At 39.6% G+C, this 18,439-nt stretch overlaps 1 protein-coding gene across 1 annotated transcript in view; it reads right to left on the bottom strand.

Annotated features, from left to right (window-relative positions):
• Window positions 1–18,439, bottom strand: part of pinx1 (PIN2 (TERF1) interacting telomerase inhibitor 1) — a 109,906-nt gene that overhangs the window by 69,047 nt on the left and 22,420 nt on the right. Inside the window, exons 5-6 of the mRNA XM_073057165.1 lie at window positions 9,931–10,023; window positions 7,104–7,204 (exon numbers count right to left, since the gene is read on the bottom strand). Of these exons, the coding sequence (XP_072913266.1) occupies window positions 7,104–7,204; window positions 9,931–10,023 (194 nt within the window). The remainder of the gene's footprint in view (window positions 1–7,103; window positions 7,205–9,930; window positions 10,024–18,439) is intronic.

Consider the following 18,439-nt stretch of genomic DNA (forward strand, 5'->3'; position numbering starts at 1 on the left):
TTGTTGCACCTCAAGGATGTGTGCTTAACTCGCTGCTCTTCTCTCTCTACACCCATAACTATGTGGCTAAGTAACACCATCTATAAATTTGCTGATGACACAACTGTTGTTGGCATAATTTCAGATGGTGCTGAGGAGGCATACAGTAGTCAGAGCTATTGAGTGTTGAGTGTTGAAGCAACTACAGCCTTGCACTCAAGGTCAGTAAGACCAAGGAATTGATTAAGGACTTCTGGAAGGGGAAGTCAAGGCAACATATACCAGTCATCATCGAGGGATCAGCAGTTTAAAGGGAGAGTAGTTTCAATCTCCTGGGTGTCAACATCTCTGAAGATGTCTTAGGCCCAACATATTTCTACAATTACAAAGAAGTCACATCAGTAGCTGTATTTCATGAAGAGTTTGAGGAAATTTGATATGTCACTGAAGCCTCCAGCAAATTACTACAATTGGACCATGGAGAGCATACTAACTGTTTGCAAGACCATCTGGCTCGAGGGACCACTGAACAAGGTCAGAAAAGGCTGCAGACAGATGCACACTCAGCCAGCTCCATCATGGCCAGCAGCCTCTCCAGCATCCAGGACACCTCAAAAAGGTGACATCCGTCACGAAGGACCCCAATCACCCAGGACATGCCCTCTTCTCATGGTTACCATCAGGGAGCAGGTATAGGAGCCTGAAGGCCACACTCAACATTTTAGGAACAGCTTCTTCCCCTCCACCATCAGATTTCTGAAAGAACCATGAACCAACCCATGAATACTACATCACTATTTTTGCTCTCATTTTGCAATACTTAATTTATTTTTTTAAAGATATTTCTTATTGTAATTATAACTTAATAAAATGTATTGCATCATACTGCTGCCACAAAACAAGTCTCACAACATGTGTCTGTGATATTAAACCTTATTCTGATCGGCAGGAATCACATATTTCAATTTAATGATACGATTGTGGGAAATTTGAAATTCTGCAAAGACGCTTTCCATTTAATTTCACTACTTTTAAATCTTGGTCAAGAGGCTCCAAGTTGTCCAGTTACTGCTCTTTATACGAACTCTTGCAAATAGAATGGAAGCGCTGCAGATGATTTTTCTGATTCCTCCAGTAACAGACTCTGAAAACAAAAGCTGCTATTTTTCAAACTGAACCATCCAATGCAAGATTTAGCACAGCCAAATATCAGCTTTTACTGCTTTTGCACAATAAAACTAGATGCCTGAAGAACCAAGATGAATTTCATACCCTATTATGCAATGAAGTTATCACCTGCTAGGATTTTTTTTATTATCATCTTTTATTGACTCAATTATAGAGTCATGAGTCAATGGTTATTTGACCTCCAATACACCCTGCTTCAATATAATTTACTGTTAAGAAGCCGATTTTCATACAGTCTTATAAAAATTGGTAATGCTTGATAATTAATAGAATACATGGTGTTATTTTTGTTGTCAAAACATTTTAAGTGAATAAATAAGGGAAGTACAGGGCTTCGTTTGTTTTAACAATAGGTTTCACCTGCATGACTCCCTTACCAATGAACTGATCAATCACTAAGTGCAACCCCTATTAGTTTTCAGGAGAGTCAGAAGATTGAGCACCATGGTCAATTGTTATTTCAGTACTACCTATCCACCACTAACAGAATAGAAGTGATTGTAATATATTAAACAAAAAAAGTAACCAAGTCAGGTGCAGTCAATCAAAAGTAATAAGACTGGTAAGAAAATCATGTCATTGAAAACTACTGTTAAAATAAATTACCTCTTGTACTTCCATTGTAGAGTTACCTTAAAGTGTTTGGACACAAAAACACCATTCTATCAGTCAACAAATATCACCAACTTACGTAAAAATAAGATTGCATGAAAATTGCATGAAATTGCATGATAAGTTATGCTGAAGTAGACTGGTGAGCAGAGGATGGGCAGCAACAACATAACAAATGAACAAACAAGGAAAATCAGGAATGCTATTCAAGATTCAAAATGAAAAAAGATTACCAGATTTGTTTAAAATGGATAATAGAGTCCATCAAAAAGGATCCATGTTTCAGTTCTCATCAGTGATCAGTCAATTAATATTAAACAGGATGACTGATAGACGGAAGAAGGCCAATGTTTCGAAGTCTGGGTCTTTCCTTGATGAAACTGGTTGCCATTTAACAAGAACAAATTTGTACTTAGCTATATTGTCTTTGCAGATAAACAACATTCTCTAGCAAACACGAGGAAATCTGCAGATGCTGGAAATTCAAACAACACACAAAATGCTGGTGGAACACAGCAGGCCAGGCAGCATCTATAAGGAGAAGCACAGTCGACGTTTCGGGCCGAGACCCTTCGTCAGGACTAACTGAAAGGAAAGATACTAAGAGATTTGAAAGTAATGGGGGGTGGGGGAAATACGAAATGATAGGAGAAGACCGGAGGGGGTGGAATGAAACTAACAGCTGAAGAAGGCAAAGGATCATGGGACGGGAGGCCTCGGGAGAAAGTGGGGGGGGGGGGGGAAGCACCAGAGGGAGATGGAGAACAGGCAGAGTGATGGGCAGAGAGAAAGAAAAAAAAACAACTAAAAATGTCAGGGATGGGGTAAGAAGGGGAGGAGGGGCATTAACAGAAGTTAGAGAAGTCAACGTTCATGCCATCAGGTTGGAGGCTACCCGGCTGGTATATAAGGTGTTGTTCCTCCAACCTGAGTGTGGCTTCATTTTGACAGTAGAGGAGGCCATGGATAGACATATCAGAATGGGAATGGGACGTGGAATTAAAATGTGTGGCCACTGGGAGATCCTGCTTTCTCTGGCGGACCGAGCGTAGATGTTCAGCGAAACGGTCTCCCAGTCTGCGTCGGGTCTCACCAATATATAAATGGCCACACCGGGAGCACTGGAAGCAGTATACCACACCAGCCGACTCACAGGTGAAGTGTCGCCTCACCTGGAAGGACTGTCTGGGGCCCTGAATGGTGGTGAGGGAGGAAGTGTAAGGGCAGGTGTAGCACTTGTTCTGCTTACAAGGATAAGTGCCAGGAGGGAGATCGGTGGGAAGGGATGGGGGGGGGGGGGGTGGAGGGAAAGATGTGCTTGGTAGTGGGATCCCGTTGGAGGTGGCGGAAGTTACGGAGAATTATACGTTGGAGCTGGAGGCTGGTGGGGTGGTAGGTGAGGACAAGGGGAACCCAATCCTGAATGGGATGGCAGGTGGATGGGGTAAGGGCAGATGTGTGGGAAATGGGAGAGATGCATTTGAGAGCAGAGTTGATGGTGGAAGAAGGGAAGCCCCTTTGTTTAAAAAAGGAAGACATCTCCTTCGTCCTGGAATGAAAAGCCTCATCCTGAGAGCAGATGCGGCAGAGACGGAGGAATTGTGAGAAAGGGATAGCATTTTTGCAAGAGACGGTGGGAAGAGGAATAGTCCAGGTAGCTGTGAGAGTCTGTAGGCTTATAGTAGGTATCAGTAGATAAGCCATCTCCAGAGATGGAGACAGAAAGATCAAGAAAGGGGAGGGAGGTGTCAGAAATGGACCAGGTAAATTTGAGGGCAGGGTGAAAGTTGGAGGCAAAGTTAATGAAGTCAACGAGCTCAGCATGCGTGCAGGAGGCAGCGCCAATGCAGTCGTCAATGTAGCGAAGGAAAAGGGGGGGACAGATACCCGTATAGACTTGGAACATCGACTGTTCCACAAAGCCAACAAAAAGGCAGGCATAACTGGGACCCATGCGGGTGCCCATGGCTACACCCTTGGTTTGGAGGAAGTGGGAGGAGCCAAAGGAGAAATTATTGAGCGTAAGGACTAATTCCACTAGACGGAGGAGAGTGGTGGTAGAGGGGAATTGGTTAGGTCTGGAATCCAAAAAGCGAAGAGCTTTGAGACCGTCCTGGTGGGGGATGGAGGTATATAGGGACTGGACATCCATGGTGAAAATAAGGCAGTGGGGGCCAGGGAACTTAAAATCATTGAAAAAATGCAAAGCGTGAGAAGTGTCACAAACATAGGTGGGAAGAGATTGAACAAGGGGGGATAAAACAGTGTCAAGGTATGCAGAAATGAGTTCAGTGGGGCAGAAGCAAGCTGAGACAATAGGTCTACCTGGACAGGCAGGTTTGTGGATCTTGGGTAGGAGATAGAAACGGGAAGTGCGGGGTGTGGGAACTATGAGGTTGGTGGCAGTGGATGGGAGATCCCCAGAGCTGATAAGGTTGGTGATGGTATAGGAGACAGAGGCCTGGTGCTCCTTAGTGGGGTCATGATCAAGAGGTAAATAAGAGGAGGTATCAGAGAGTTGTCGCTGTGCCTCGGCCAGGTAGAGGTCAGTACGCCATTCTCTAGACTCATTAATCCTCAAAGTTCCTAGCATCTTTAAACTCCCATATTAGTGCCAGCTGAACTGTACTTTCATATATCACATTAAAGGAAGAAATACTTCAAATCAGAAATATTAAGATACAAACAAAAATATACTGTATGTTATGTAAACAAAATATAATATCCATTTCAGGATTACCTATTTAACAAACAAGCACTTGAGGATAAAAATTGCATGGCACTACATAAATAGAAGAAGAAAGACAAAAGCTTCAGCTTCAATTATTTTACTTCTTGATAAAGAAATCGAATCACCATAATGTGATTTTACTCAGTGAAATTTCAACCATGTCAGGTAGAGGTTTCAACTGAAGTCATGAAATATAACCACAATTAAACAATTCATACAACTGGCCAGAGCTGACATTTATTTATTTAGTGGTAGAGCATGGAGTAGGTCCTTTTAGCCTTTTTAACCCCGATTAACCCTAATCTAATCAGGGGGAAATTTACAACAACCAATTAATCTACATGATATATCTTTGCATTGTGGGAGAAAATTGGAGCACCCAGGCAAAACCCATGCCTTTCATGGGGAAGAAACATAGAAACATAGAAAATAGGTGTAGGAGTAGGCCATTCAGCCCTTCGAGCCTGCACCGCCATTCAGTCTGATCATGGCTGATCATTCAACTCAGAACCCTGTACTTGCCTTCTCTCCATAGCCCCTGATCCCTTTACCCACAAGGGCCATATCTAACTCCCTCTTAAGTATAGACAATGAACTGGCCTCAACTGTTTCCTGTGGCAAAGAATTCCACAGATTCACCACTCTCTGTGTGAAGTTTCTCCTCATCACGGTCCTAAAAGGCTTCCCCTTTATCCTTAAACTGTGACCCTTTGTTCTGGACTTCCCCAACATCGGAAACAATCTTCCTGCATCTAGCCTGTCCAATCCCTTTAGAATTTTGTACGTTCCAATAAGATCCCCCCTCAATCTTCTAAATTCCAGCAAGTATAAGCCCAGTTGATCCAGTCTTTCTTCATATGAAAGTCCTGTCATCCCAGGAATCAATCTGGTGAACCTTCTTTGTACTCCCTCTATGGCAAGATTGTCTTTCCTCAGAGTAAGGGACCAAAACTGCACACAATACTCCAGCTGTGGTCTCACCAAGGCCTTGTACAACTGCAGTAGAACCACCCTGCTCCTGTACTCGAAGCACAGAGACTCCTCACAGAACAGCTCCAGAACTGAACTCTGAACTCCAGAACACCCCAAGCTGTAACAGAGTTGCACTACACTCCAGTTGGTCCGAAACGACTGTTCATTTCCACAGATGCTGCCCAACCTGCTGAGTTCCTCCAGCATGCTGTGTGTGTTGCTTTGACCCCAGCATCTGCAGTGTATTTTGTGTTTACAGAGTTGCGCTAACTGCTATGCTACCATGGTGCCCAATGGAATACCTTCTCAATTATACACAATACAGCTGGAATTTAGTGCTTATTGAGATTGTAATTAGTTTGTATTATTAACAGTATTTCACTGAAACAATTAATATGATAAAGTGGAACAGTCTTGGAAATATTAGTCTCATTTGCTTGTTTTTGTTTCTAAAAAAAAACACACTTCATCTCTGCTCAGTGTTAAATTTTGCTTGCATTCTTCCAAAGAATCATATGGTTCAGAGCGATAAGATGCACTGCATTTCTTGAGTTACATCAAGGCATCATAGTCAAACAGTTTGAATCAAATGAACTCAGTGCACCCAAATCTAAGAAGTGAGTCCCTTCCCAGACTCAATCTTTTTGCAGGAACATATTGTTTAGTTGCAAAGTTTGTGACTGGTGTATGCCAAGCTCCTGTCTATCCTATATCATTTTCTGCAGTGATAAGGCCACATCAGGAAACACAGCTGTAAGAGGAAGGAAATAGTGTCTGAACCAAATGGGAAAAAAATCCTAAAGCTTCAGGATGTTCAATTTGATAGAAAGCAATGGAAGCAGTACTTTGTATTTTCTCATTCTACACAAACACAGGAGCAAAAATAATTTAAAAATGTGGAAATTTGTTTCTGGCACTGTGCATTTCGGGAGGTGCAACTATAATTTCAATTCAATATTTTCAAACTTTTTATCAGCTTCTGAGAAAACTGCATGTTTCTGAAATGTGTAATAATATTCAAAACATACTTAAATACAAGAGGTTCTGTTTGTCTTTAATACAAATAAAAATAAGACCTGAATAGATGAACACCGAAATTACTTCCATGATTTGCTTCCCCCACCCCACAAGAAAGTACTTCACTAAAATCTAATTACATAGCAGAGACACTGGTCATTCACACAGTCAAATCTGCACAAGTATTTTTCCTTTTTAATAAAACAACTAGTCTAATGACACTCGTTTTGCTTCCCACACATTTTAAGATTTAAGTCCAACAACTGTGTTCAAGTACACTGCTTTCAGATTTCTGCATATTAACTACAAATTAATAACAGCTGGTTTCTCTTTTTAAGTTACCTCTTCTCTTTAATGTTTAAAGTTATACAATCATTGCTTAACACTTATATAATTTATCACACACTTCATAACCAATTTCACAACATGCACTTCCAATTCAGATACATTTGCAAGTCTCTAATGAATTACTAAGTACTAAATGTGCCTGCAAATAGTTTTTCAATAAAGAGCAAACAAAAGACAAATAGAAATAAACAATCCTACTCTATTTCACATTTTAGTTCAATTAGTTATAATAAGTAAATACATGTAAAAGCCTCACCTCTGTTCTCTTTTCATCATCTCCCGATTCTTTAATTTGCTTGAGCCGTTTTCCAAATACGCAGGCAAGATCAATGGCACTTCGAGAAGAGAGATCCTTTCCTATTATCCAATTGCAAAGAAAAAAGGTGATGATTAGATATTATGCAAAACATGCTCAAACTCAACCGAATTAACCAAAACTCTACCAAATGTAATGGGCCATAATCACCTTATTTGAGCACAATCTTAGATTATTCTAACACTTGAGCTATCAACATTTGAAGCTCCAAAAAAATTATAATTTCTACAAGCATACACTTGAAAGCTTCTGTTGTATACTGGAGTTATAATATTGTGAACACTGTACTGGCATGTAACATGATTTGCTGGGTTACAGTGTTTAATGAACAAAACAACTTTTTTTTCTCTATTCTAACTTATTGTTCTTAACTTCGGAATTGGAGAAAAGGATATTATTCTGCATACTGGGTAGAGCTTACTGCAACATCAACATAAAAGCAATCTAATCAACCAGAAGACTAACAAAATAATACATTATACTTGTTCATTTATTTTTTGAGGAAAATGATCCAATATTACATGTATTTGTTGGAAAAAGTATGAATCTCTGGAGCATTCCACAAAAGCTATTTGGAGACAGGTGTTTCCATCAATGAGATGAGATTGGAGGTGTGGGTTGTAGGGGTGCTCTACCCTCTAAAAAAGAGACACACAAAGTCATGTTACTGACAGAGCCTGCTCTTCTCAAGAAAGATCTGTTTATGTGCACCACACCTTGATCAAAACAACTTTGAGGACGCTAGAAGCAGATCCGTAGAGACACATGAAGGTGGAAAAGGCTACAAAAGCATTTCAAAAGACCTGAATCTTCACCAGTCCACACTAAGAGAAATTATCAACAAATGGAGGAAACTCAGTACTGTTACTACTCCCCCTAGGATTGGCATCCTGCAAAGATCACACCAAGAGCACAATGTACAATGCTAAAGGAGGTGAAAAAGAACCCAAGGGTAACAGCCAAAGCCCTGTAGAAATCTCTAGAACTTGTTAAAGTCTCTGCTCATGTGTTCACTGTAAGAAAAACACTGAACAAGAATGGTGTTCATGGAAGGACACCACTGAGGAAACCTCTGCTCTCCAACAGACTGCGAATGCTGTAATCTGGAGCAAAATACAAACTGCTGGAAAAATTCAATGAGATAGGCAGCATCTGTAGTTGACGTTTTGGGTCAAGACACAGCATTAGCCCTCTCAAGCTAAAGAACAGCGATGGTGAGATGAACTAAACTGCTTCCATTCTTGCAATCACAACTTAAGAGTGCCAGAATGTGGACATGAGACTCAAGTGAATGAATCATAGTTTCAGTTCTAATTCTGAAAATAATCATTGTGAACAGTATAAGCTTTAATAGCTGCTAATTATTATGCAGAAGTGTTAAAGAAATGCCTTCACAGTCTAATAACATGATCAAGGAACTCTATCACAGAACGAGATTGAAGAGGCTTTAGCAAATTTTTCCATCTTAAATCCAACTTGTGTAAAGCAGAAGGAAACTAATGGCACATCAATCTAACTATACTTTTCTAACAAACCATAGGCAACCACAAGCTTAAAGTTAATATTTCTGGAGCTGACTACTCCATTGTTGAGGAGAATCCCTTGAGGGAAAATTGGAAATATGGATCCCCATCGGCACAGCAGTACTATGGAGCTTTGACTTATTAGTTGGATTGAATGAATGATTTGATTTTTCTCATTGAGATTACAGCTGAGCACAAAATAGCAATCCAAAACCATAGATAGCATGAAATGATTTATCGGTCTCAAAAAATGAGGAGAAGCTTCTTCAGAGACTATATCACTATTCTCATGTCAAACTATACATTTATGAAATATACTCCATCTGGTTGTTTATGACTTGTATCCATCCACTTCTGCCCACTAATTAAGCATCAAAGTAGCGTTGATAGGGGAAAATTAATTGCTTCAGAAAACATGTCTTTTTTAGCAGCTCTTGTATGCTTTACATTTTTCTAGGAAAAGTGTTGCAAGATTGCCACTTATTTTAATAGAGAATTCTGCTTGGAAAGATGTCCAAGCTGAATTTTTTCTTCACAGATTTCAATGGGGGAAAAAAACAACAGGTGATAAAGTAAGGTTCACATGAATACAAAAAATGTCATTAAATATAAATCCTTTACTTTTCAGTTATTTTTGTTATGTATTTATATTTACCCAATACAGAAATTAATTTTATTCAAAAGTATTTATAATTATTTGAAATAACAAAATTTGGAATTTTCAAGCCTTATCCTCAACATTATGGCTAGTTTTGTATTCTGGGACCCCTTTCATAACACTAAAATAGATGAGATATATTTTGAATGTCTGGGGTTTCTGTTCAGAAGTTTTTGGATTAGCAAAAGGTATTCAAACATTCCAAGGGGTTCTACTAGTTGGGATATTCTACCATCATAAATATGCAATCTTGGAAAGTTATCCATCTACATTTAAAAGCTTAACGTTAAGTAGGTAATTACAGGCATTGAAAGTGTAGTTAATTTGTAGTGCACTTTGTGTTCAAAAGTATAAAACAATTGTGTCAGGACAGGAGAACTAGATTCTCTCCAGCTCTGCTGTGTCGAATAAAGCTTTCTTATATCTTCCAATTACAGCCCTATGTGTCAGTGCAGTCAGTTACAACAGCACACACAAATCATCCACCTAACAAGTAAATACCATGCTGTTAAAATTATGAATGTCAAAATTTGGTTAAGAATTAATATCAACTATTCAATACTGCATACAAAGTGCTGCAACTCACCTTTGGTATATTTCTGGTAGTGGACTCGTTTCTTGGAAGATTTAGATTTCGCTTCAAGGCTGAATACTGTTTTATTCTCAGCCACTGATGATCCTATTAAAAACAAAAGCTCATAATATTTAATCAGAAATAAGACCACCACTAGAGTAAATTGATATTACTATAATGTTGGAATCAAGGCAAAGGCACAGAGAACTTTACTTCATGAAATTATGTTTTACTATACATCCATGATGGTTGGGATGACACATGGGTAAAGTACCAATTATTTTAATCAGGTCCATGATCAATGACAAAAAACTAATTAATTTTAATATACTGTACAACTGTCTTAAAAGGCAGTTCAGTACATGCAATATATGTTTGCTTTCAATCAATGCTATATCCACAATTTTCCACCATCTGATTTCAGAGTAGTAGTTCTGTTGTGCTTCTTAGTAAAAATTATTAAAGATGAGAAACCAGGCACTATATAACTCATAGCCTTAATCCAAACGGGAAACATCATATACAATTTCTGTGAACTACAAATGAATTTCAAAACTGACAATAATCTCAACAAATCTATATCTGATTAACTATTCATATTTTGGTTAGCCAGATAATGCTGTCTTCTTCTAACCGTTCCTGTTGAACCATCTACTTCTGGGTGAAGAAACTGAAAGCAAGAACCTAATTTGTACACATTCATTGTGAAGTCTAGAGGACTGATAAATTTGGAAAGGTGAATTTATCAGCTACCTCTGCCTAAAGACTCTACACACTATCAATCTGCAGGTAATGGTGTTGTCAAGAATCCCCAGCATTATGCTGGATTCATCATTAGGACGTAGCACAGGATCCAAAACCCTAGCAATTCAAGTTAGAATTGAGCTTTCATTATTTTTCTTTAGTTTAATGTAATTAATAGTCTATAACGTTTGTTCATATAATTTTGTTATTTATAATGTTCTAATATTGTAATAATTTCAATTTTCTGAATGCACCAGATGTTTAAAAATGAATAAAAATAGCACATTTTACAGCTGACATAGCTCTATCCCCAGCAACATCCAATACCCTGTCGTAGGTTGGCTCTCCATCAGAAATGTTAAGTACCTTCAGATATTTTACAATTTTGAAATTACAAGATAAATAAAGATTTTGCCTTTTAATAAAAATTAAATATTCACCATAATGTCAAATAATGCACAGAAAACATGAAAGGAAACAAATGAGATGACAGAGCCCGAGTACCAGAACAGATAGGGGAGAGGTTGTTGAAAAAGACGTCGTTAAGGCCTCAAAGTCAGGAATCAAAAGGTTGAGCATCATGCTACTAATGTTATGAGTTCAAAGCAAATTTTATTATCAGAGTACATAGATGTCACCACATACAACCCTGAGATTCTTTTTCAGTGAGCATACTTAGCAAATCTATAGAATAGTAACTGTAAACAGGATCAATGAAAAACTGTGCAAATGCAGATATAAATAAATAACAATAAATAACAAGATATGAGTCCTTAAATGAGCGTAGTTATCCCCTTTCAGTCAAGAGCCTGATGGCTGAGGAGTTCTTGAACCTGGTGAAGCGAGCCCTGAAGCACTTGTACCGTCTACCTGATGGTAGTAGTGAGAAAAGAGCACAGCCTGGGTACTGAGGATCTTTGATAATGGATGCTGTTTTACTATGACAGCATTTCATGTAGATATGCTCAAGGGTTGGGACGGTTTTACCTATGATGTATTGGGCCAAATCCACTAATTTTTGTAGGATTTTCTGCTCAAAGGCATTGGTGTTCCCATACCAGGCAGTTATTCAGCCAGTCAGCACATTTTTCACCACACATCTATAGAAGTTTGCTAAGGTTTTTGATGACATGCTAAATCTCTGCAGACTCCCGAGGAAGAAGAGGCGCTGTCATGCTTTCTTTGCAGTTATATTTATATGATGGGTCCAGGACAGGTCCTCTGAGATAGTGACACTCAGGAATTGAAAGCTACTGACCCTCTCCACCTCAGATCCTCCAATGATTACTGGCTCATGTATTTCAAAGCAAGAGGTATAGTAGGAAAGGCAAATGGTCTCAGGGCATGGATCAACACCTGGAATTATGATACTGTAGCCATTAGTGAGACTTGGTTGCAGGAGGGGCACGACTGGTAGCTCAATATTCCACGGTTCTGTTATTAGACGTGACAGAGTGGGAGGGATTAAAGGGAGAGGGGTGGCGTTACTGGTCAGGGAAAATGTCATGGCAGTGTTAGGTCAGGACACACTGGAAAACCTGTTCAGTGAGCTTTTATAAATGGAACTGAGGAATAAGAAAGATATGACCGTGTTAATGGGGCTATATTATAGATCACCCAACAGTCCACAGTCCACAAATTAGTGGAGAGATCACAGATTGTTGCAAGAAACACAAGACAGTGATAGTAGGTGATTTTAACTTTCTACATATTAACTGGGACTCCCATTCTGTGAAAGGACCAGATGGGAAACAGCTTGTCAAATGTTTTCAGCAAAGTTTCATTAATCAGTACACAGAAGACCCAACGAAAGAGTGTGCTATACGTGATGTGCTATTAGGGAATGAGACAGGACAGATTACATAAGTTTGTATAGGGGAACACTGTATCAAGTAATCATAATGCCATTAGTTTCAAATTAAATATGGAAAAAGATAGGTCTGGTTCATGGGTTGAGATTCAAAATTGGAGAAAGGCCACTTCTGATGGTATCAGAAATGATCTGGCAAGTGTGGATTGGGACAGGCTGTTTCCTGGCAAAAGTATACTTGGTAAATGGGAAGCCTTCAGAAATATTCACTCCTGATGAAGGGTTTCAGCCCGAAACATTGTCACTACCTCCTCCCATAGATGCTGTCTGGCCTGCTGAGTTCTGCCAGCATTTTGTGTTTTTATTTATTTCCAGCATCTGCAGATTCACTTGTGCAGTCTTCAGAAATGTTATTTTGACAATACAGTGTTTATATGTGCCTGTAAGAATAAAAGGTTAACATAACAAGTCTAGGGAACCTTGGTTTTCAAGAGATATTGAGGCCCTGGTTAAGAAAAAAAGGGCAGGTATAGGCAGGTGGGAACAACTGAGGAACTTATGGAGTGTAAGAAATGCAAGTGGGCACTTAAGAAAGAAATCAAGAGGGCATGAGGTTGCCCTAGCAGACAAGGTGAAGGAGAAACCTAAGGGAATCTACAGATATAGTAAGAACAAAAAGATTGCAAGGGACAAAATTGTCCCTCTGGAAGATCAGAATAGTAATCTCTGCACGGAGCCAAAAGAAATGGGGGGGGGGGGGGGGGGGGGAGAGATCTTGAATGGATTTTTTGCATCTGTATTTACTTGGGAGATGGACATAGAGTCTGCAGAAGTGAGGTAAAGCAACAGTGAGATCATGGACTCTATACAGATTAGAGGAGGAGGCATTTTCTGTTTTGAGGCAAATTAGGGTGGATAAATCTCCAGGGCCTGACAAGGTGCTCCCTTGGGCACTGCAAGGGGCTACAGCAGAAATCACAGGGACCCTAACGGAGATATTTAAATCATACTTAGGGACAAGTGAGGTATCAGAGGATACCTAATGTTGTTCCACCATTTAAGGAAGGATCTAAAAGCAAACCAGGAAGTTACAGGCCAGTCAGCCTGACATCAGTAGTGCGAAGGTTATTGAAAACTATTCCAAGGGACCAGATACATGAGTATTTGGATAGACATGGGATGATTAGGGATAGTTAGCATAGCTTCGTGCATGCTAGGTTGTGTTTAAGCTATCTGTTTGGCTCCTTGTCACAGGCAGGGGTGTAATGGGGTCAAGCTTCCACTACCTATTAAATGCTCCCAATGGTGTGCACCTCAAATAGCCTCTGACAACCAAGTCCTGCTCCTGGCTCATCTAGGAGAAGAAAAATTCTCATCTCAAACCCCAGAGATACCCACTCACGGGGAAGGCTTCAGGAGTAAACCCAGAGGGAAAATCCAGAGCTGGATTCCCTAAGGCAGTCCTACATTGAGTTCAATGCTGTCTAGAAACTCCTCCAATGCAGCTAGTACCAAACTATCGGTCTCTGCCGGTCCTTTGGATACATCAGATGCATGGAGAGGGTGAGCTTGCTACATGTGCAATAGCTTGCTCTCCATTTTGTATTGCTTAGGCTTGCATATCTAGACAGCTGGGACACAATATTCTGACTGACAGAGGTCCTCACCTCACATCCTAGAGCTTTCTGAGGAAGTTATCAGAAAAGTTGATGAAGGCAAGGCAGTGGAAGTTGTGTACATGGACTTTAGCAAGGCACTTCACAAAGTCTCACATGGAAAGTTGGTTAAGAAGGTTCAGTCGCTCGGCATTCAGAAGGAGGTAGTGAATTGAATTAGACATTGGCTTTGTGGGAGAAGCCAGAGAGTAGTAGAAAATGGTTGTCTCTCTGAACTGAGGCCTGTGACTAGTGAAGTACCACAGGGACTGGTGTCGGGTCCATTATTGTTTATCAACTATATGAATAATCTCTACAATAATGAAAACTGGATCAGCAAATTTGCAAATGACACCCAAGTTTCAAGGAGTAGTGGACAGTGAGGAAGACTATCAGAGCTTGCATCAGGATCTGGGTCAGCTGAAAAATGTCTGATGGAATTTAACACAGACAAGTGTAGTGTTGCACCTGGGAGGACCAACCAATGTAGGTTTTGCATGGTGAGAGGCAGGGCACCGAACAGAGCAATCTGGGAATACAGGTCCATAATTAATTGAAAGTGGTGGCACAGATTGAGAGGGTCATAAAGAAAGCCTGTGCCACACTGGCCTTCATAAATCAAAGTACTGCGTACAGGAGATGTTATCTTGAAGTTGCCCAAGACATTGGTAAGGCCTAATTTGCAGTATTCTGTGCAGTTTTGGTCACCTACCTACAGCAAAGATGTAAATAAGGTTGAAAGTGTACAGATAAAATTTACAAAGATGTTGCCAAGACTGGAGGATCCAACTTATCAGGAAAGATTAACTAGGTTAGGACTTTATTCCTTGGAATGTAGAAGATTGAGGGGAGATTTGATAAGAGTACACAAAATTATGAGGGGTATAAATAGGGTAAATGCAAGCAAGCTTTTACCACTGAGGTTGGGTGGGACTACAGCTAGAGGTAATGATGGGCTTAGGGTGAAAGGTGAAAAGTTTAAGGGGAACATGAGGGGAAATTTGTTTATTCAGAGCATCATGAGAGTGTGGAACGAGCTGCCAGTGAAAATGGTGCATGCAAGCTTGATTTTAATGCTTAAGAGAGGTTTGGATAGGTACATGGATGGTAGGGGTATGGAGGGCTATGGTCCGGATGCAGGTAAATAGGCGTAAATAGTTTAAGTGGTTCAGCATGAACTAATGGGCTGAAGTGCCTGCTTATGTGCTGTATTTTTCTATGACTCTATGAGAGAGATGAAATATAGAAAGGCAAAACTAAATCTCCAACAATAATTAAACACTCAGCACATGAGATCTGGCCCTTATAAAATAAAATATTCAGTACTGGAGAAGTTATCTGATGCAATTAATACTTAACAGCATTAAAAATCACCTATCCCTGAATGAAGAAGCAGTGTTTCTTGTATCATATCCATCTTGCATTGAATAGTGAAAGTATGATATTAATCCAGCCAAGGTGTTAAATTAGTAGGAAAAATACAATGATTTTCCGATTTCTGCATTTAAATCCTTGTGATAAGGAAGTTGTTTAGCTTACCCTTTAACCATAATTGTTATTAATAGCCTCCCTACTGCTACTACAAAAACCATATTATACCAAAACCTAAAAATCAATTCCTACCCTTATGCATTTTATTCTACTCACTTCCACACTAGGCCAAGTTACATTATTCAATAAACATACTAATCTGCACATTTTGGGGATGTAAGAGGAAACCCACACAATTATGGGGAGTCATAGAAAAGTACAGCACAAAGGCCTTTTGGCCCATCTGATCTGTGCTGAACCATTTAAAACACCTCCTCCCATCTGCCTGCAAAACTTGCAGAATGTACGAAGTTCACACAAACAGTATCGGAGGTCAGATTGAATTGCAGTTGCTGAGGCTACAAGGCAATGGTTTGACCAGCTGCACTGCTTTGCCACCCTGACTAATTTTTGATGAGAAAATCTGTGAAGAATACTAACATATTATGCCTTATTAATAGCAGGAAAAAAATGTTGTAGAAGTATCCTCTGCAAGTTTAAGGCATTACTCTTGCAGAACAAAAGTGTCGAGTGTAATAATTTTATACTTTGAAAGAAGCAACTAATTTCATCAGAGGCTGAAAATTTCAGGCTACAATAGTAGCATGACAAGAAAGCATGACATGCCTACATTAGATTTTGAGAATCAGCCTACTGTCCTCTAAAAAAAATCAGTGCACCAGTGACAACCTATTTTGTAACTATTAGGAAAATCACCAGTGATGTTAGCACTGTATTCTGAAGTCATTTCAAACAATTCACTAAAATAAAATGCAGTATTGAAATTCTATGGAGCATTAATTTTAACAAAATGCCCAAATGCCAGATAATCAGTAGAAATAGTGGGACAGCCGCCTTCAACAGTTTGTGAATGTTTCCAGTGGCTGTAGTTAAAAATAATCTGATGGAATGCCCAAGTGTGACAGTATCTACCCGAGTTGATGCAAACTACTTGTCAGAACATGATGAAGTTCACAGCAAAGACTAATGTCATATTGACCTAAAATGCATCAAGAATTGGTATATAATCAAAAGGGAGGTGAAATCTAAATGTTATGGTGGTAATACAAACATCAGACAATTAATGATTTAACCGCATCACATACTGTTCAATACATGAAAACACCATTGACATTTCTCCATGAATTCAAAAATAATTCCATGGATATCCCTAATTTCATTGAACTGCATCGCAGGTATCACAAGGGAAAAGGGATCAGATAGTTATTTCTGAGAACCAATTCCATCCAAAAGGAAACAAAGTGTTGTCTACATGAAATCTGTAAGAGGAAATTCCAGTTGCACCTTATTTTCCACTTTCCTGTGAATGTCATAATAGATTCTCCTCAGACAGGATGAAGAGATCAATACTCCCCAATGCCATTCGGCTTTACAATTCAACCGCCAGGAGTAAGATATGTTAAAGTGCCGGGGTTAGGACTCAATATATTTAAGTAAACTACTTAAGAACTTTTTAAAAGCTATTATTAATGCTTTTTGAGAGGGTGATTTTAGATGCATATCATATTTTTACTGAGTTAAGTATTGTATGCAATTAGTTTTGCTACAATAAGTGTATGGGACATTGGAAAAAATGTTGAATTTCCCCATGGGGATGAATAAAGTATCTATCTATCTATTTCCCCAGGACTTTACATTTCAGTCAGCATATCCTGGGACCTCTTTACCCCATGGCTCATTTCTTCCTCAAAGTCTGGCTGGAGTACAAATGAGTGAATCCAATAAACTTATCTTTTGATGTTAATAGATACTGGAGTAATCATTAAGAAGAGGCAACACTAAGCAGATAATTGCAATATTGTAAGGATATCCAAAAATAGAAATTTTTAAGATATGGGCATCACTGTTAAGGCCATTTGTTGTCCATCCCTAAATGCTGATGAGGTGATGGTGGTTAGTCTGTTTCTTCTGTTTATGGTATTCTCAATGGTATTAGGTAGGGCGATCCAGGATTTAGAACCAGCAACAATGTTTTCAAGTTAAGATATTAATGTGCCTTACAGGAGAACCTGCAATTGATGGCATTCCCATGTGCCTTTAACCTTATCCTCTTGGCAGTAAAAGCTACAGGTTTGGAAGCTGTTTTTGAAATAACATTGGTAAGTAATGTCTCTGCCTTTCATAGGTGCATAAGGTATAGTCACAATCCACCAATAATGAGGGTTTTGGATGGCAAATGAAACACAAATCAACTGAGCTGTTTTGCCTGGATTATAATGAACTTCTTTGGCAATGCTGGAGCTGGAAAAGAAAAAGCAGGATCTCTCGGAGGCCAACCATGTTAATTCCAATCCTTATTCCCACATGTCATTCTATGGCCTTCTCTTTTGCCACAATCAGACCACTCTCAGGTTGGAAGAGCAACACCAGATATAACATTCTCTCAAACTTCTGTTAATTTCTTCCCCTCCCCCATTTGTTTTACCATTCCACATTTTGGCTCCCCTTCCCTTTTTGACACCCGCCTATCACCTCCCGCTGATGCCCCTTTCTTCCCTTTCTCCCATGGTCCACTCTCTACTCCTATCAGACTCCTCCTTCTTCAGTACTTTATCTTTCCACCTATCACTCCCTAGCTTCTCTCTTCAAACCCCTCCCCCACCCACCTACTATCCCCCTCACCCAGGTTCACCTGTCACCTTCCAGCTTATACCCCATCCCCTTCCCCCACCTTCTTAGTCTGGCTTCTTTCCCCTTCATTTCCAGTTCTGAAGGTGGTCTCGGACCAAACTGCCAACCCAGCAAAAAGCAGAGGTTCACA

This window comes from Hemitrygon akajei, chromosome 9 (assembly GCF_048418815.1).
Source record: "Hemitrygon akajei chromosome 9, sHemAka1.3, whole genome shotgun sequence".
NCBI classification, from domain to species: Eukaryota; Metazoa; Chordata; class Chondrichthyes; order Myliobatiformes; family Dasyatidae; genus Hemitrygon; species Hemitrygon akajei.